The following is a 20,407-nucleotide window of genomic DNA, read 5'->3' as shown; positions in this document are numbered from 1 at the left end:
TTCTACAATTTACTTACGCGTTTGAGCTTTGAATTAGACTTGGGTAGCACATGAGTGAGTGAGTTCACTGAACTGAGCCACTGAGCTTGTTCTTTCAATATTATTCATTTTGGCACACTAGCTCGTATGGCTCATTTTGCGCTCTTCGGAATTGGCGTTCGCCAAATTACCGTTCACTTTTTGAATGTCAGACTATCGATAGACGAAAATAATATCGAGGTATCTCCGTTTTAGAAAACCATCGATAGTACCATCGATTGTTTTACATCCCTATGTGATGGCTAATCATTGTGTTCACCGTACCGTAAATGATCTTGTTCATTTCGGTTTACATTAATGAAATTGAACTATTTTGTTCTTTTCACTTGCTTTTAATGACGTCACAAATTTTGACATGCGCATTGAAATCGGAAAGTGAAAGACACTGTGAATGACTGATAAAAGAAAATATACATATCTAAACGTATGTACATACATTCATGCATGTATATATATTTTCATATATAAATAAGAGTACATATGTATGTATTTAGAAAATTTCGCTCTTTATTTGGTAAAGTACAATTTGAAACAGAACGATAACAAAATGTAAAGGAATTTTTTTAAATACCGAAAATTCATTACAGAGTACATGAGGCACATAACACCAACGCAATCCTGAAAATGTGAATGCAATCCACAATTGTAAGTTCCGCCGAAAGGTATACCTTAGATAATTTGTGGAAAATCGATAAGCCAAGTTTATTTGCTGTATCTGTAAATGTGAATGTTTTTGTAAATACATATGTCGAAATTAATGTTTAAAGGTGCTCAAAGTAAAAATATAAGGTTCAATATTGAAAATTGGTTATACAACTATGCGAATAATATTATATATATATTATTAAAATGTTATTCAAATATTGAAATTTCTGATTTATATACATATGTACATATGTAACAAGTAAAAACTCAATATACTCAATAATTTTTCAGATAAACTACTTAGGAGTGAATCACAGGCAGATAACTAAATATGTATCCCAATCCCCGACGCAATGATTTCACGGGATTAGGGGCGACCGGATCTGGAGCCGGAACAGTAGCCGCGGCCGGCGAAAACATTCCTGCCACAGTAGGATGTCAAAAGTCATTAAACTACCAGGCGCAGCTTTCGCTAAAATCGAATGGAGATGAGTCAATGATCGCAATAGCCGGTCGATTCAGTCCGCATCCGAATGAGATATACTTGGCTCAGTCTGGTAAGCTAACAATACCATTGGCCAAATTTGATGATACGCTAGTTAATGGCAGTCTGCCACCACCATCACCGGCTCCGCATAGCGATTGCTTTCCGACAAGTCTTAGTCAAAATCAAAATCAATCGAATTTTCATAGTAAAATCGGTATTTGCAACAGTAATGCAGCCAATCAACTACAACAGCTAAATCTAAATAATTTTCAACATCACGCCCACTCGCAATGTCATCCGTTGTCATCATCGAACTCGTCTTCGTCCCTCTGTACAAACAATTCCGTACTAAGCATGCAGCCCGACAGTTCGGCAAGTACTCACTATAAGCAGATTGACAAATATAGTATTCAGCAGCATTCAAGTGCTACACGTGCCATGTCGCCCAACACGAAATATCGCTATCGAGACTCGTCACAAAAACTGAAATTAATGGAAACAATAAACTTAGCAACAGTTGCAACAGCAACGTCTTCAGCTCAAATTCAAACTCCGACTTCAGCTTCGGCTTCGGCTTCAAACTCTGCATCGGGTACAGCTTCATCAATTGGAAGATATTTTATAACACCCAAGCAAGTGATGAAATGCGATTCATATGGTGCTTATTTGGGGCCAACGGTGCATACACCAGTGAAACGATATGTTCCAACACCACCCCCAGTTAGTGATATATACTCAGACTTGCCGGTAACGCCACCCTTGCTGCAATCACAATATGTGAATATACCATATAGTTATCGAACCAAGTGTTGTCACAATGATCACCAGCAAAGTGAAACTAGCCAGCTACAATCGAAAAGTGAGCAGACCTACAATATGACATCGACATCAACAACATCTACGAGCTGTCCATGCTCGTCCTCATCGCCAATCTCATCGTTTCCAACACCGCTAGCTGCAGCGAATGTTTGTTCACCAAATGTTGGATCTAATACAAAGGGTGTTGGAACGTGCAGCAAATTTCGATCGTCAGCAATTGATTCACGTTCCATTATCTGTAGTAATTCAGATGAGAGCGATGCCGTTATAACCTTACATTCGACAATGGCACAGAGCGAATCACAGCGTCAAGGCTTAACCCAAATTCAGGTTGCGAGTCAAGTTCAGGGTGAAGACACTGGCGGTACCTGTTTGCATTGCAATACAACGCGGCGCACAACGGGTGTGCATCAGACAACTCAGACAACTGGGCCAATTAGCCCAGTACCAGTGGGGCTGCCCATGTCATCGGATCTGGGTAAGCTAAAACTGCACGATCAGGAAATTTTATTGGCAGCTCAAGGCAATATTATTGCGTTGGATGCAAATTCTTCAGAAATATATTCGATGTCACAACAGCAACAATTGAAGATCAACGAAACCTTTCACCGTCAAACACAGCACCCACAGGAAATCTATCAGGCTGCTCAGCTTTCTAGCTCTCATCATTTGCAGCAGCTTCAGAATCTTCAGGGACAACCAGTCCCCATGCAACACAAACAGCAACAGCGTCAGCTTCAGCAGCAACAGCATCAGCAGCAACAGCAGCAGCAGCAACAGCAGCAGCAGTTGCAGCAAGTGATTCATCGACATTCATGCAAGAAACGTATAATAATTCATTTGAGAAGAGAAATTTCGCGTTTCTTTGGAGTGGAAGCGAGTACTGAAGCAACAGACTTTGCCATCTGGTATGGACGCCATCGACGTTTGGCAATCAGACGCTTCGGTCCATTGAACGAGCTAGAATTTAATGTGGACAATGGACGAGATGGAACTGTTATTGAGCCAAATGGGAATAGCAATAGTACTAACAATTACTATGCAACCGATCGTCCCGATATATTGCCAGCTCAAGATTCGCAGCATACGAATGTATCTGTTGGCACTTCTAGATGGCAAAAATGTTATGCCAGAAACGATTTTATTTCCAATGAATTTGTGGAACGAAAAGCTTCGGTGGCACATATGTTGATGACAGGTGTTAGCTATTTGATCAACGTATTCCAGATAGGGTCTGCGAATTTTGGGCACGCTATCAACATAAACCAGCGACGTCATCGTCAATGGTCGCGCAGTTTTGCCCCAATCCATGTGCATGGCAGAGAACTAGATATGGATGCTGTTGGAGATTGCAACATTAGCATTGCCGATAGCCTAGCTGCGTTGATCGATGACGAGGTCTTCTTTGATTATCCTTGCGATATCTCAAAGTCTCTAGTTAACGAGGAGAACACTGAACAAGCCAACAAACATAATGGAGTCATAGTTGGTGATAGTGTTGAGACCAACGTTGGCGTTTATATGGCTGAGCGACATCATAATGGTTGGCGCACCTCGGCTCTCAACGGCAATGGAAATGGGACCGATCTTCATTTGATGCCTGATCACTTGCCTCTCGGCGCCAGCAACAACAGTAGCAATCCTGTTCCATCTCTGTTGCGCGCCAATTTACCATCAAATTTGACATCAACATCAGCTATGAGTCGTGGGAACCGAATTACCCCTAAATTGCTCGATGGAGTTTTAGAGAACTCGCGCCGTCCACAAAGGCAACACATCAAATACTTGGCAATTAATGATTTGGACGATCGTTGCGATCATAGGCCCTTCTTTACATACTGGATAAATACGGTGCAAATTGCTGTGCTTTTACTATCAATTGTTTGCTATGGCATCGCACCGATAGGCTTTGGCAACGATCAAAAGACCGGACAGGTGCTGGTCACTAGTTTAAGTCTGCAAACGGTGCAGCACATCGAGCAACGAAATCTTTGGATAGGTCCTCGCAACAATGATCTTGTCCACATGGGTGCCAAATTTGCAGCCTGCATGCGGCGAGATGTTAAAGTAATGGAAGTTGTAACAAAAACCCGAAGACAGGAGCGTGAAACGGCCTGTTGTATACGGAATGATGATTCCGGCTGCGTGCAAAGCTCACAAGCGGATTGCTCTATACGGGGTCTTTATCCAACAGTAAGCATTAAACACAATTTACAATTTGTTTTTTATTAATAAATGTTTGCATTCGCTTTACTAGAAGTCCATATCCACTTGGAAAAAATGGTCACCTGGCGAATCGGGCCCCGGCGGACGAATATCAGGTTCAGTATGTGGTCTAGATCCAAAATTTTGCGATGCACCCGCTTCGATTGCTCCATACGAGTGGCCCGATGACATAACTAAATGGCCGATTTGCCGGAAAACTAATTCATTTTCTCAACGATATCGCTATAAAGATCACACGGCCGAGCATATGGTCTGTGAAGTGATCGGTCATCCCTGCTGTACCGGAGTCTATGGGGAATGTCGGATAACCACACGCGAGTATTGCGATTTCGTTAATGGATACTTTCATGAAGAAGCTTCTCTCTGTTCACAAGTAAATATGAGATATACCTTATATTTTAAAAGATATAAATACAGGTATATACATTTATTTTTTAAACTCATTAAAAAAAATTAAATGAGTATATTGGTTTTATATTCTTGCTGTCCATCCGTCCGTCCGTATACACGCAATTTATTTCGGGGCGTTTGAGACTAGAGACTTGAAATTTGGAACACATACTCGATCCCGTCACCAGGAGCGTGGTAAATTTGATCTGAAGATATAGTGATTTTTCAAATTCTGCTTTATTTTAGACACTATTGATGCTAGAGACATGAAATTTTTTGGTTGACCACACAAGTCCAAAAATCGAAAAATACCATGTATTTTCACATCCTTTGAGCGCAAGCATTCAAATTTTGCATTTAGATTACTGTTAGCTCGTTATTTTGATGAAAAATTACGTGCTGCAGCCACTAGGGGCGTGGCGATCGGCAATTGCAGTGCCAAATTGCGACATTTATATGCCTGTGCCATCTATATATATCATAGCTCGCAAATAACTGTTAACACTTTTTCGTTGTCTGCAAAAAAGTGTCTTTCAGTCAGTGTGTTTACAGTCAAAAAAAACTCAGACAGAAACTGTTTTTGTCGCGTCTGGCTTAGCTCTCTCGCGCTCTGAGGGAGATAGTTGTTTCTGTTTTCGTTTCCTCAACTCAAACACTGATCGTTTGCTTGAGTTAAATGAAGTAACGGTAAGTTGCTTTTGTATGGGTAATCACGCGCGATTGCTGCGTTCTTTTTGTATGTATGTATGCGTGTATTTACATGCACACGAAGGCAAAAACATTTTCTGCTGAGTTTTTTAGTCAAAGTGTTTTTTGCTGAGAGGCTTTGTGTGAGGGAAAATCGTGTTAGTTTTACGCGACACTCATGTGAGAGCGTCACACGAATGAGTCATCGCATTGCGTCTGAGCGAAACAGATGCTAAAGAAAACAGAGAGTGACGCTCAGAGAGAGACGTGTCTGCACAATTTTTTTTAGTTATGATGCGAGAAAGAGAATAAACGAAAAAACTCTCAACTCTCATTTGCAAGCTCTGATATATATAGATATAGACTTAATAGGCATTGATAACACGCAAGGAAATAATTTTATGGAATTTAAAATATAAATTAATTTATAAATCTTAAAAAAAAAATTAAAAACAAACAAAAGTTTTCAATAGGGCTCGAGCCACGACAATCTACTCCCGCTGGAGGCGTGGCGAATTAGCATTTGTAGCGTCCAATTATGAAATTAATATGCGTGTGCTACCTATATATATATCTTAAATTATAACAAGTAAGAAGACTCTAGTCGAGACTGCTCGACAAGGAGATACCCTGAACCCTCTAATCTGATATTCTAATCAGTCTGCACTTCTTTTCGACACACATACATACACACGTATTAGGGTGGGGGGTAATTTACAACAAAAATTGAAATTGTATAAAATACATATAAGTATACATATAAAATTTGGAAGCTCTAGCTCTAAAGGTGTAGGAGATATAATTTAATAACTAGCTTTCGATAAGGTTTTTGATCGATAATAAATTATCGGGAGTAGTTATCGATATATAGAGAAAAAACTTGATATGCGCGTGATATACACGGACCTAGGAAAAATATTTTCATTTCCCTAGCTCTTATATCTTCTGAGATCGACGCGTTCATACATACGGACGGACAGACAGACAGACAGGGCCAAATCGACTTAGCTCGTCGCCCTGATCAAGAATATATATACTTTGTGGGGTCTGCCACGCCTCCTTCTGCCTGTTACATACTTTTAACAAAACCATTATACCCTGATTTCCCATTTTCAATGGGTTCAGGGTATAACAAGTAAGAAAGCTCTAGTCGAGACTGCTCGACTACGAGATCCCCTGAACCCTTGGAGCAATAGATATTTCAATAATTTTTCGCGACTTTCAGCTTACACAAGAAACACGCACACACACACAGGCACGTACGCACACACAGGCACACATACACACACACGCATACAGACACACATACACACACACACGCATACACACACAAACGCATACACACACACATACACAAACACATACCCACACAAGCACCCACGCATAAACATGCATGGGCTGCAGTGTGCGCTTACTATGAGAACTTAATAGTTTAATAACTTTTTTTATGGACGTACGATCTTCATGAAACTTTCAGATTATGATTATGAATGTGAATGTAATATGCATGTAATTGCCAAAGCACAAGTCTCTAGTATTTGAAATACGCTTTTTACAAAAGTGAGGGTGAGGGGGTGAATTTAGAGGTGGGGGGTTAATTTTAACAAAAACCGAAATTGTATAAATTGCATGTAAGCATACATTAAAAATTTGGAGACTCTAGCAATAAAGGTGTAGAAGATATAATTTTATAACTGGTTTTCGATAAGATTTTTATCGATAAAAAAAGATCGGGATGAGTTATCGATTTTTAATGATAAACTTGATATGCGTGCTGTAATTACGGACATTCTAAAAAAAATTTGAAGTCTCTAGCTCTTATATCTTCAGCTCGTCGCCCTGATCAAGAATATATATACTTTGTGGGGTCTGCCACGCCTCCTTCTGCCTGTTACATACATTTCAACAAAACCATTATACCTTGATTTCCCATTGAAAATGGGTTCAGGGTATAAAAATACTGCAAAATTTAGGAATAGTTGAAAAATAGGTTATTTTCCCTAAAAGTTCTTTAATTTCGGAGCTGTCAAATTTTTGTATCAAAATCAGTAAGCAATGTCGTGTTACCTTTTAGCTGAACTAATTTAGGCTTCTATGAACGTAATGCAATAATACAAAAAAATATTAATATAGATAATTGTCAGAATTTTCACGAATCATCAAACAATATGCGCAATAATTCATCGAACTAACCTACTTGGCAGTTTCCTCACCTGAAATAAACACAGTAAAAATTGTATTTTAGAACCCCTAATAGATTTACGACTCTTACAGCTACTCTCTACTAAATTAAGAGTGATAACATTTTTTGTGTACCAAAAGCAAACAGAATGAAATGTATATAAAGTTAAAATGAAAACAATGATTGATTTTACCATTCAATGGATTAATCATTTTGATATTAAAGTGATAGCCATCGTCTCCTTATCAAAACATCAGCGGGTATTGTAAAGCGTCATATGAATGGTGCGTTTCAGATATTCTTTGTAGTTGTAGTACTGCGTCGTGTAAGCACAATATCGCGTGCTTCCAAGCTTTCACCAACAATCAGGATTGTCACTTCATCGATTGTTGGAGCATTAAATCTGCGTTCATGTGTTCCAGCTGGTCTTTTATCTGCTCTGATTACTACTTTATAGTCATCTCTTGGCATTCGCTCTAAAGCAGTCTTGAACAGCTTGACCAATGCATGATGTTCGTGAAGTATTTGCTGCAAATCTTGGAGAATTGCTATTTTCATAGCTGTGTTTATTAGCCATAGGTCTGCCACGCCTTCTTCTGCCTGTTACATACATTTCAACAAAACCATTATACCCTGATTTCCCATTGAAAATGGGTTCAGGGTATAAAAATACCTGAACTTTCGAGATATTTAGCTTCTGTACGCACGCGTATTATTTTTATCAAATGTGCTTTTTTTTATGGATAGTCAGGTTCGCCTGAAGCTGTGCCGTAGACTGACTGACTACATTTGTTTATTTACTTCTATACTATTGTATAATATGAGAGCAGGACCGAAAACTGTCACTGCTATCAAGCCTACTGAGTATCAATAGAAATTTGAATCTTAAGGAAAAAACCGCGTTTTTCAATTATTCGTCAAATTTTTTTTAGTATTTTTAAGATCTACTATCCTACTCGTGGCGGAGACAAATCCAACAAATCAAAAACTATGAAAATTGGTCCAGCACATATCAAGTTATAAGTCTCGGGACACTTTTACACAAATATATAAAATATCATCAAAATTTCTTGAAATTTTTTTTTTCAGATATCCTGCCTGAATAACGTTTGCGGCATGTTTCCCTTTATTGCCGTGGAAATACCAGATCAGATATATAGACTTCTGACATCGCTGTGCATGCATGCTGGCATTTTTCACTTGGCAATTACGCTTATATTTCAGTATTTATTTCTCGCAGACTTGGAAAGATTGATTGGCACTTTGCGGACAACTGTAATTTACATAATGTCTGGCTTGGCTGGAAATCTAACCAGTGCGGTTCTAGTACCGCATAGACCTGAGGTATTGTCCAATATACACATATTTCTATATCAACATAATTAAATATATATTAAGATAAAGATATAAAGAACGTTGCAGTCGGGCGTTACTGATTGCTCCCATCAGCAATTTAGCAGCTAAGTCTAGCTCCAATACTGTAGAAAATACGGATTTTCCCGATTTGCCACGCCCCTACTGGGCGTAGACACACTCACATGGGGACCTACATACCAAATTTCAAAAGATTTGCGCGTTATGTAATTCCGCGTCATCTAAAACATAGTTTTCATATACATTTGGGGGTTATGTTCCAATACAGACAGACAGACGGACAAGGCTAAATCAACTCAGCTCGTCGCCCTGATCACGAATATATGTATATACTTTGTTGAGTCTGCCACGCCTCCTTCTGCCTGTTATATACATTTCAACAAAACCGTTATATCCTGATTGAAAATGGGTTCAGGGTAGAAAAAATACCTACTCAGAAGGGAAGACATGGATCTTTCTGCAAAAAAATATCAATTTTTGTGAGCTGCTGCTTGTGCTCACTTGCACACATACATATACACATTTGAGAGAGCAGAGAGCATCGCGAGAGAGGAAGAGCAAGGGAACATTGAGCATAGAGGGATCTTTTTTATAATAGTCGACCGTCTCGGTCGAGCGCATAAAATGAAATGATTGTGCTTTCGTATTTTTTCGTAGCCCGAACCTAAAAGTGAGGAGCCGAGCAAATAGTGTGCAAAACGCTTTACACTACAAGTCCGGTCTATGTGTTCTCTGGTTAGTGTCTGTACACATAGAATAAACGATGAGTGTGTGTACACGTATTGGAAAATTTACCTGATCTGCTTGTAGCCGGTATTAAGAACGTAACAAAAATCCGAACTGGAATTTATCCTCGGGTTGACAGTTCAAAATCAATTAAATTTGGTAACGTCCGACTGCAACGTTCTTATTTTAAATATATACAATACATGCTGAATTTCCTCGTATGTAAAATCGTGTGTACTAAACCATCTTCAATGTGGTTCGTATTCAATATATTGACAGGTGGGACCCGCAGCATCTCTTTGTGGTGTAGTGTCGTCGCTGGTTGCACTCCTCTTATGGATGCACTGGAAGCATGTGCAAAAGCCATACATGTCGTTATTTAAGATGTTGCTTTTGACAACAGTTCTTTTCGGAATTGGTACACTGCCGTATCAACTAAATTTTGCTGGACTTCTGGCTGGGTTTGCATGTGGTACATTTCTTACAATAGCGTTGGTACCATTTGCGTCTTTCACCAAGTACAGGCGCAGGAAAAAGGTAAATAATTACTATAATTTGAATAGGGTGCAAAAGTTAATAAAAAATCGTCTCGTGTCCACTCAATATTGCCAGATAAATCTTATTTGGACATGCCTGCTGTTCCATTTCTTTATGTATATGACTCTGGTGACAACTTTTTACATTTACCCCAGCGAATTTAACACGTTTAGCTTTGTGGATGATATATTCGGGAGCAATAATGGCAAAAAATACATTATTCCTACAAACAGTAATATAGGCCAGCACCATGGCGAGGTAAGCAGCACAACCCGCAGATATTCCCAGACACAAAAGCCTCAATATTATTATCACCATCACTCGGAAGACATAATCAGGAATACCGTAGCATATTCTGAAGTCAATACCAAATCGGTAAATATATATATATATATATATATATATATATATATATATATATATATATATATACGGTTTTATACGGGAATAAGCTAATAATTAATTCTTTGGCAGCACATCTATGCAGAAACTAAGGCGCGTCGGCAAAAAGATTTTGATCTCTGGCAAGGACTTCACCCTCGTTCATTTCGCTACAGTTCCAACTATAGCGATCGCATATATAACACAATTCAATCGAATCTACTGTCGGAAACAAATCTATTAAGCCACAAGATACAAGACTCGCTTGTCCCATCTTCGACCCGAAAGAAAAGCATTTCTCGAAGTATAAAGGAGGCGTTGGATCTTAATACCAACACTAAAAATGTTGAAAATATAAATGATACAAATTTAAAGGGCCTCTAAATCTTCCTTACTCAAAATAACACATCTATGTCAAGCAACAAATACACAATAAATAATTGCACTAAATACTACAAAATGTACATAAATATACATACCTAAACATATATGTACATGCCCACAAAAATGCACAATATTTTGCATGTATCGTGGTCAGTACTTAATAAAATATTAAAACAATTTAAGATTTATCAACCAAATCTCGACTTTTATATTATTTTATTAAACATTTGATTTTTTATTACCAACGCCCACGTCCTCCGCCTGCTCCACCACGTCCTTTATTAAATCCGCCTCCACGAATTGAACTACCTCTAAATCCACCGGCGCCACGTCCTCCACGATTTCCTAAATTAAATAATATTAGATTGTTATAATACGCATGTTTAATGTGCTTTGTGTACGAACCCATGGCTGCTCCACGTCCACCTCGTGCACCACCACTAAGACCGCCTCTCTTTTTTTGACCTTTTGTCTGTGGTGGCTTTGGCAGAAATCTTGCAATCGGCAGCAGCTTTCCGGGGTCAATGAACAATGTTTGATTCGGCTTAAAACTATTTGCATATATATTATCAGACAGCTTTATGGAAACAGAGTAGTCACGAACTGTTCCGAAAATTTCGTCAATTTTTCCGATCTGCTCCTTGTTTTCCAGAAATATTGGTGCATTGAAATATGGTACATCGTCTATATCTACTTTACAAACTATATCATTCTGGCATATATAACTGAGGTTTCCCAAGGCAATAACACGTTCGGGTGGGCCCTGATCAAAAGTCCCACGACCACCACGAGAGCCGCCCCTGCCGAATCCTCCACCTGCAGATCTGTTGAAAGCACCACCTCCTCGCCCTCCACCACCTCCAGATCCGCGAAAGCCTACATACAAACGTTTATTGATGGAAATAATGTAATGATTCACATATGTACATATGTATGTATATGTACTTGAATAAAAAATCAGTACATTGGCTTACCTTTGCCACTACCTCCACGAGGACGTCCAAAAGCCATTTTGAGCAAATTAATAAAAGTTAGAAAAACAATATATGTAAACACGTGCAAATCACGACAACCAACTGCTGTTGTATTTAGTGTAGGATAGACTTGGGTAGCTCATGAGTGAGTGAGCTAAAATGAATGGCTCACTGAACTGAGCCAGTGAGCCAGTTCCTCCTATATGGCTCATTTTGGCTCACTAGCTCATTTTGGTTGACATTTTTGCTCACTCGCTCATTTTGCGTTCTTCTCAATCACAAAGTTAACGTTTTTTCCCGCGAATCGTGTATTTCATCAAATTTTCAATGTCGATAATTAAAATGCACAGCGAAATTTGGACTCATTTTGAGGACATGGGAACGCAACAGGCTAAATGCAAGATTTGCAAAAGTGGAAGGCTCAGTTGTTCTGGAAAAAACAACAAAAAATCACTTCATTTGTCCGCAAGCCCATTCCGGCGAGCAAATCTTCGCAGATTGACAGGCAATTGTCAAAGTGCCGAGGAATACATTCATTAAAAAGACGACCCCTTAATATGGTGGAACCAGCGAAAATCGCAATACCCATTACTATACGCATATATGTTAAAACGGCTCTGCATAGTCATCTGTGCCCTGTGAGCGCAGGTGAAACAGTGCGAAAAAGAATGTCTTTACTGAAACCGAAGAACGTCGAAAGCCTGATGTTGTTGCATAACAACATGTAAATTTTGAGTAAGTATTTTTTTAATTTACAAACCGTATACTTAATCGATTCCTTTTTTTATAGTATATATAATCTCTCATACTTCCCAATGTATGGATCTCGAATGCGTATAATGTCTCATACTTCCCAATGAATGGATCTCGAATGCGTATTTTTTTGTTTTAATTTTCTGTTATATTTTATCTCATAATTTTGTTATATTCCCAATGAAGGGAGCTAAAAAATATATACTTTATTAAGTTTGTTCTGTTAGTTTTAAGAAACAAATTTTAAATGTGTCATTTTTTTAAGTTTAAATGTAACGTATTTTGACAGTTTTTTTTTTTTTTTTCAAGTTGCTTGCGATCACTATCAGCTCACGAGCAATCAGCAGGTGAGCCAGTGAGCCATATGAGTGAGTTGGCTCACTTCACAAAAAAGAGCGAGTGAGCTGGTTCACCTCAATGAGCTGCTTTTACCCAAGTATAATTTAGTGGTTCTTCATAAGTTCGATTGAGTGAATATTTATACTGAATGAACTACATCAAAAACTAAGTTCACTTTCCAGTGAGTCTATCGATTCATTCGAAATATGCAGCTCATTAGTACTGGAGAAACATCGATATTTGACATCGATGCTTCGATGTTTTTCAATTAAAAACATCGATGTATCGATGAAACATCGGGAATTTTTTTATAAATGATTTTAATTGGTATATTCTTAACAAAATTAAATTATATATATATATATATATATATATATATATATATATATATATATATATATATATATATATATATATATATATATATATATATATATATATTCGATTGAAATCCAAAAGAAACAAATAAAAAATATATGTATCACTCCATCAGTCTTAACTGTTAATAACCGTTAGCTTTTTAAATGCTTGTATTTTAAGGTCTGCTATTAAGTTGTTATTAATATCATTATTTAAAATTAATCTAAGTATGGGAAACTTTACCATCCAATATTCTAAGAGCTTTATTTGAGACCCAATCTTTTTCGTTGATAATACTAGCATGTTAACATTTTTTGATTTTGCGAGCTTCGTTTTTCGCTAACCAGCTTTCTTGAACATCCTCTCACTCTCAGTAGAGGTTACTGACACGCATACATATTATCACTGATCAGTGATATTATTTATGTATAGAAATAGTTATATTAAACCAGTAAATTTAGTGGAGGTAATATTTTTACAATATATCGAACATCGAACAAAAAACATTTTATTTGAAACATCTATGTTGCACCACTGACCAGAGAACACATAGGCTAGACATGTAGAACAAATTTGTCTACAGCAGAAAATGTTAAGTTGGTCGACATGCGTATTTCATTTCAAGTTTTTATAGTCCACTAGCCAATATATTGTAAAGCATTTAATAAACATACATATATGTAAGTGTACCCCGATAAAATGTTTTCGGTTGAAATTTGAATAAAATATTTAATTATAATTATATATATGTATATATATATGATTAGATAAATTAGTATATAAATGTACGTAAATATGTATATATACATTTGCGTGAAGTGGATATCCGTAACACCAACCAACCAGTGGCACAATGATCTTTACTGCCAAAATTACTGATTAAGTCATAAAGGCTCATTTGACAGTCACTCTACAATTCAAACAATACAAAATTGACAAACTACTGAATCGCCAGACAATTATTATCCCATCTCATACATACGTATGTGCTCCCTCAAAGGCCAATCAACGGTAAATTTTGGGCATTACAATTTGCTCAGGCAGCAAGAGTTACGCACGCAGGCCACAAATGCTCACACAATGCTTTCCAGAGACTGCAAGTGTGTGTGTGCTTGCCCGTCGCGAAATCATATTCTTTATGCGTATCAACGCTTTCATACCCTTCCCACGAATATATGTACATCGAAACGCTACATTTTGTTTGCATGAGCCTTACAAACGCTTTTATGATTTAGGTATACCCTTCGTTCAAAAGGAAAAAGCTGGGATCGTCGCGAACAAAAATTTCAATTTTTGTGCGCCGCTGAGAGTGATGATTTCAGCGACCATAGAGAGCGAGAGAGAGGAACTGAGAGAGAGAGGAGGACAAATGGCACATAGATGTGCTTCATACATAATCACGACCATTTCGTCTGAGCGCTCACAACGCACTGTTTTTTGTCGTCCAATATTTTCACTGCTCGAACCTCCAGCGACCGAGCCGAGCAAATACGAAGTAAAGTGGTCGACCAACTTAACATTTCCTGCTGTAGAAAAATTTGTTCTACATGTCTAGTCTATGTGTTCTCTGGTCAGTGTTTAAAGACAAATAACAGTGTCAAAGTTGCTTGATTTTCATACAAATTCAAACGCGCGCCCACCATTTTCTGAAATAATGACGTCACGCTGTCAAATCAGCTGTTCGCTTTGCATAACCTACTATCACTCAATCGTGCCCAGCACTACTGCATGGTAGTGATGTAAATTTGAATGAAAACATCGATGCCGATGTCCATCAATGTTTTCAAATTCAAGCATCGATGTTGGAATAATACATCGGATGGAAAATTCGATGCATCGATGTATTTTTTTTTATTTATTTTTTTACTTTTTACTAGAGTCTCATGGCGTTATTATTATTAAAAAAAAAAAAAAAAAACCTAAAGCTATTCAACATCAATTAACAAAAATAAAAATACAAATAAAAAAATTAAAATTAGCTTTTATAGCAGTATTTTGCTTAAGGCCCAACTTTCAAATTTTTTAACGTAGGAGAGATATATTATGCATTCATATGCATTATGCATTCATAGCAGTCTTATACATTTCACTAAAATTAAAAAGAATTACATATTATTTTTTCAGTCTTGTGCTAGCTCTCTTACTGTACGCACGTACCTAAGGATTAGCTTGTCAAAGAAAATAAAAATAAAAACAAGTCCACGATTAAAAGAACAAAACGAACTTTATCTCCAGGGGACACCGTTATGTCGCCCAAAGTAAAGCGCACTGCGCTAAAAATAGACACTGGTCAGCGACCAAACGCCAACAAAAACTACTACTCGCCGTTGCAAACACTAATACAACCAAACGACGAGATCGAAATCACTGATAAGAATGTAGATGAGCTCGAGCAAATCATTTCTAAAAACAAAGTGTATGTTCCCCCAATAACGGTCCTCAAATGCACAGTGGATCAAATTCATAATATCTGCAAACAAATTAATTGCACTAAATATTCCATCAAAAAGATTTCAATTGGAATCAAGCTCCACTGCGTCGATATAAATGACCATAAAGCCGCGTGCAGTGTAATGCATGGAAAATTTGAATATTTCTCCTACGCCGATAAAAATGACAGGCCATACAAAGCACTGCTGTTGGGGCTAGATAAAATGGATCCCTCTTCATTAAAAAATGAGCTTATCGGTCTTGGTCTAAACTGTCTAGATGTTAAACTGGTTCAGCGAAAAAGACCAAACAACACTGTCCTAATTCTATACGTGGTCTTCTTCACCAAAAAATCCATCACACTCAATGAGCTTAGAAAAAACCACTCAGTTATCAACTATGTAAGAGTGAAGTGGGAGTATCAAAAGAAATCCAGTCACCAAATAACTCAATGCTATAACTGCCAAATGTTTGGTCATGGCTCAAACCGTTGCGCCGTGAAGTCGTATTGCTCTAACTGCGCTGGACCTCACAAAACCGCTGAATGTCCGGATGGATCTACTGTTAAATGTGCCAACTGTAATGGCTCACATAAATCCAACGACGCTAACTGCCCTAGTAGGATTAGTTACCTAAATCTAAGATCTCAATATCGGTCGCATCAAGTAAGACCCAATCGTACTAATATTTCTTTGCCACCACAGCTTGATTACTCCAATGCGTTCCCTAATACGCTAAGTAAATCAAATTTTCATTCAAGCGCCAGATGGGTTAACCATAATGGCAATCACACTCCTAATGTCAACAAGGATCTTTTCTCTTTGGAGGAGATCAAGTCCCTTACATTTGAGCTTATAAAAAACTTAAGAAACTGCAAGACCAAGGCAGACCAATTCGAATTAATAACATCATTGGCATGCAAGTTCGTACATAATGTTTGATCATCTCTCAATTATAACTTGGAACGCTAGAGGCGTTAAAAATAAGAAAGATGAGCTTTTTGCTTTCTTAAATAGAGAAAATGTAGATATCTGTCTACTAACTGAATCCTGGCTTAACAGCTCATTATCAATTAAAAACAATAATTACTTTTGTTACAGATGTGACAGATCTAGTAGAAGAGGAGGAGGGGTTGCCATTATTATTAAAAAATCTATTCGCCATACCCTGCTTCCCCTCCCTAACACAAATTTAATCGAATCTATTGGCATAAATATTACCATTAACGGAACTACCTGCACCTCACTGTTTTGCTGTTATTTTGGTGGTGGTCGAGCGGACCCCCTTCAAAAACAAATCTTTACAAATGATTTGCGACTATTAACCCGCACTCCTGGAAACTTAGTGTTAGGAGGAGATTTTAATAGCCGACACAGGCTCTGGGGCTGTAACCGAGCAAATGTCTGGGGATCATTGCTGTACAACTTCTCATTATCTCGTGGACTTGCAGTTCATTTCCCTAATGAACACTCTTATGTACCAGCGAGTGCTAGATATCAATCGTCTACGCTAGACTTATTTGTTTCAAACAACTGTCAACTGTTATCCAATACTATAGCAATAAATGATCTAGGCTCGGATCATCTCCCTGTCCAAACAATACTGCACTCAAATTACACTAAAGTTAAAAAATTCTTCTATGATATCAAAAACGCAAACTGGACTGTGTTTGGTAGAACAATCAACCGACTACTACCAGACTGCGACTCCTTCCCCGCTAGTTCGCAGGACGACATAGACAATTTAATAAATTTGTTTAGCTTAGTGATCGTTGCAGCTAAAGAGCACAGTATTCCTAAAAGAGAAATCAAATCTTCTCCCAAAGCTCTACCTCCTAATATAATCTCTCTAATAAAACTTAGAAACAGGCACCGTCGAAATTGGTTGAGACGCAGAAATATACGTGATCTGACTCTAGTTAGATGGTTCAGCCAACTAGTTAATATTGAATTATCCAAACTCAGAAACGAGAACTGGAATAATCTCTTATCCTCGCCAGAAAAAAATTCTTCCCCCTTTTGGAAGCTTTCAAAAGTCATCAAGAAGAAATACAGTGGAATACCCACACTCACACACAATCAGCAAAATTTCGTAAGTGCCGATAAGAAAGTCGAACTATTAGCATCATTGTTCGCCTTGAACCATTCGCACTCAGCTAATCTCGGTGATCCATCCACTAGCTCTGAGGTCAACAGTTTCACGGGGTTATTGGACTCCCTGCCTGTTGACCACGACGAATCATACCTGACAAATGTCCATGAGGTATCTTCGATTTTAAAAGAGCTTAAATCCAAGAAGACTCCAGGTCTGGATAACATTGAAAATGTGTGCCTAAAAGCCCTCCCTCGTAAAGGAGTCAAATTTCTTTCATTCCTTATTAATGAGTGCCTACGCCTCGGATATTTTCCACATAAATGGAAGATCTCTAAAGTCATTCCCATTTTAAAGGCAAACAAGCCTCCTGAATGCCCTACATCATATAGACCAATAAGTCTGCTTTCATCAGTCAGTAAAATCCTAGAGAAAGTCATTAAGAAAAGATTAGTTGACTTTACTGAAAGTAATAATGTCCTTTCGCCCCTTCAGTATGGCTTCCGTCGTGAACACAATACCATTCAACCTCTGGGTAGAATTAAAAAAATTGTCAAGGCCAATTTTAGTAGTTCCAAATCTACGGGTATGGTCTTGCTAGACATTAAAGCGGCCTTTGACTCTGTATGGCATGAAGGACTTGTGTACAAAATGAACCTCTTACATTTCCCATTGCAGATTATTAAAATAATACGCAGTTTCTTGAAAGACAGATTCTTTACAGTGTACATAGGCGATGCTCATTCACGTGCAAGGTATATTCCTGCAGGTTGCCCGCAAGGATCCTGCCTCTCCCCAATATTATATAATATCTATACATCCGACTTCCCTGCTTTAAGTGGATGCACGGCATCCATTTTCGCTGATGATACGGCAATCCTTTGCTCTGGTAAACTGGCAACCGATATCTCAGATTCTCTCCAAGCAGCCTTTAACGTTCTAGTTGCGTACTTTACTAAGTGGAAAATTCTTATAAATCCGGAAAAAACCCAAGCAATATACTTTACAAGAAATAGGAAAAATAATTATATTCCTCTACATCCTATTAATCTAAGCCAAGTAGACATTAACTGGGAGAACAATGTTAAATATCTTGGTGTCTTGTTAGACAAAAAATTAACTTTTTCTGATCACGTCCAATTTATAATTAAAAAAACAAATATATTAATTAAAGTGTTATATCCATTCATAAATAGGAACTCTCGACTAAGTTTAGAAAATAAAATGTACCTATTTAGATCAATTTTCCAGTCCACAATTTTTTACGGGGCTCCGGTTTGGGCTGATATAGCTAAGACTCATATCTGTAAAATCCAAGTCTTGCAAAACAAAATATTAAAAAGAATATTTAATCTCCCGTGGCATTACCCTACTGCGGAGCTACACTATATTGCCAGAGTCGAACCAGCGTCAGATAGATTGACTAAGTTGCACACAAATTTTGTAACCCGTTGTAGTTATTCATCTTACCTACATTTACAAAACAGTAATGAACCCTTATAAGCAATAAGCAATTAGTCTTAATTTTAATTTTAAGTTTTTAGTCTTTAAGTCAATTTACGAGGTTTTTGTTTATACTTTTCCTTCAAAAATAATGTTTCTAAATGTAATTAAATTTCCTGAACAAATAATACTAACATTTAAGCAGAAAAGGTTTATGGCCTGTACTCTTAACTTTCACATGTAAATCACTCACACTTGTGTAAATACTGATATAAAATAAAGTGTTCCTTATAAATTAAAAAAAATTACATATTATTTTAGAGGGAACAGAAGATATCATTAACGGAAAATTGATTGTAATTTTGACTAAATTAGGATAGGTACTTTTCATACTTTCCCAAAAAGAAACAAGTAAGAAAATTCTAGTCGAGAGTGCTCGACTAGATACTACCACTAACCAGAGAGCACATAGATGAGACAACTAGTGTAAAGCGTTTTGCACACTTATTTTCGAGCGTAATCTCCCAGACACTTCGTATTTGCTCGGCTCTTCGCTTTTAGGGTTCAGGCTCAGGGGTGTCATTTTAGCTTTTTTCCCGTCAGATCTGGCTTTATTTGAAGTCCCAATGCGGGAAAAATTTGAAAACGGCGGGTTGCGGGAATTCTGGCTTTAAAAAAATTAATTTAGCTCTATTTTAGCTTTATTTAATTTTCATTTACTTATTTTGATTTATTTTGTTCTTATCGCTGTCAACACAAAAAATCATTAATACAAGTATCGATACATGATTTTATATCATACAATCTATAGAAATCATTTCGTGGTATGAGCAACAGGTCTCGTGTGTCAACAAAAAAACACTAACGTGCACGAATTGGATGGGCACAGAAAGAAAAAATTGATTTTGGGCAAACTCCAACAAAAACCACAGCAACAACCAACAGCACTTTTCCTCTATGTGGCAAATCACACATTAATTGCTCTCATCAACAACCTAGGTACTCTCCGCCAAACAAAATTATGCGACTGCATGAGCGTTTTGCGATTTAAACTACACCGTACTAAATGTACAACATAATTAAACATTCGTTGGCTCCTCATTTTCTGGAAGAAATAAGATTGGAAGCGTTAAATTTATT

The 20,407-nt window shown here is 37.6% G+C and overlaps 2 protein-coding genes and 1 long non-coding RNA gene across 8 annotated transcripts; 1 reads left to right on the top strand and 2 right to left on the bottom strand.

Moving 5' to 3' along the window:
• The first annotated feature begins 470 nt into the window (after positions 1–470).
• rho-5 (rhomboid-5) lies at positions 471–19,572 on the top strand. 5 transcript variants are annotated; one of them, XM_089472523.1, is made up of 10 exons: positions 471–553; positions 627–684; positions 976–4,183; positions 4,248–4,589; positions 8,565–8,819; positions 9,855–10,112; positions 10,188–10,370; positions 10,587–12,586; positions 12,642–13,983; positions 14,539–19,572. In XM_089472523.1, exons 3-8 carry the CDS (start codon positions 1,016–1,018, stop codon positions 10,875–10,877), a joined length of 4,497 nt encoding a protein of 1,498 aa, XP_089328649.1. In that variant the 5' UTR covers positions 471–553; positions 627–684; positions 976–1,015; the 3' UTR covers positions 10,878–12,586; positions 12,642–13,983; positions 14,539–19,572. The 5 variants fall into 5 exon arrangements, with proteins under 5 accessions (XP_089328649.1, XP_089328647.1, XP_089328646.1 ...); XM_089472521.1 differs by having other exon boundaries at positions 10,188–10,487; positions 15,428–19,572; XM_089472520.1 differs by having other exon boundaries at positions 10,188–10,487.
• On the bottom strand, positions 546–8,566 carry LOC149268333 (uncharacterized). Of its 2 annotated transcripts, none has more exons than XR_016270760.1 (2): positions 7,669–8,566; positions 546–754 (listed from the first exon to the last, which is right to left on the bottom strand). It is a non-coding gene; the product is annotated as an uncharacterized LOC149268333 (long non-coding RNA). The 2 variants fall into 2 exon arrangements; XR_016270759.1 differs by lacking the exon at positions 546–754 and adding an exon at positions 4,201–4,812.
• Positions 11,062–11,986, bottom strand: Gar1 (Gar1 ribonucleoprotein). Its single transcript, XM_018017476.2, has 3 exons — positions 11,852–11,986; positions 11,283–11,753; positions 11,062–11,222 (listed from the first exon to the last, which is right to left on the bottom strand). Exons 1-3 carry the CDS (start codon positions 11,886–11,888, stop codon positions 11,116–11,118), a joined length of 615 nt encoding a protein of 204 aa, XP_017872965.1. The 5' UTR covers positions 11,889–11,986; the 3' UTR covers positions 11,062–11,115.
• Positions 19,573–20,407: the final 835 nt, after the last annotated feature.

This window comes from Drosophila arizonae, chromosome 6 (assembly GCF_054131065.1).
Source record: "Drosophila arizonae isolate 15081-1271.41 chromosome 6, UAZ_ARI_1.0, whole genome shotgun sequence".
NCBI classification, from domain to species: Eukaryota; Metazoa; Arthropoda; class Insecta; order Diptera; family Drosophilidae; genus Drosophila; species Drosophila arizonae.
This window is presented reverse-complemented; position numbering and strand designations above follow the sequence as displayed.

What these genes read in the sequence shown, in the direction of transcription:
- rho-5 (XM_089472521.1), top strand. Translation starts at nt 1,016, where the DNA reads ATGTATCCCAATCCCCGACGCAATGATTTCACGGGATTAGGGGCGACC. An exon ending in TACGGGGTCTTTATCCAACA is followed by an intron (nt 4,184 to 4,247) that starts GTAAGCATTAAA and finishes TCGCTTTACTAG; the next exon opens with AAGTCCATATCCACTTGGAA. An exon ending in TAGTACCGCATAGACCTGAG is followed by an intron (nt 8,820 to 9,854) that starts GTATTGTCCAAT and finishes ATATATTGACAG; the next exon opens with GTGGGACCCGCAGCATCTCT.
- Gar1 (XM_018017476.2), bottom strand. Translation starts at nt 11,888, where the DNA reads ATGGCTTTTGGACGTCCTCGTGGAGGTAGTGGCAAAG. An exon ending in TCGTGGAGGTAGTGGCAAAG is followed by an intron (nt 11,754 to 11,851) that starts GTAAGCCAATGT and finishes GTTTGTATGTAG; the next exon opens with GCTTTCGCGGATCTGGAGGT. An exon ending in TGGACGTGGAGCAGCCATGG is followed by an intron (nt 11,223 to 11,282) that starts GTTCGTACACAA and finishes TATTTAATTTAG; the next exon opens with GAAATCGTGGAGGACGTGGC.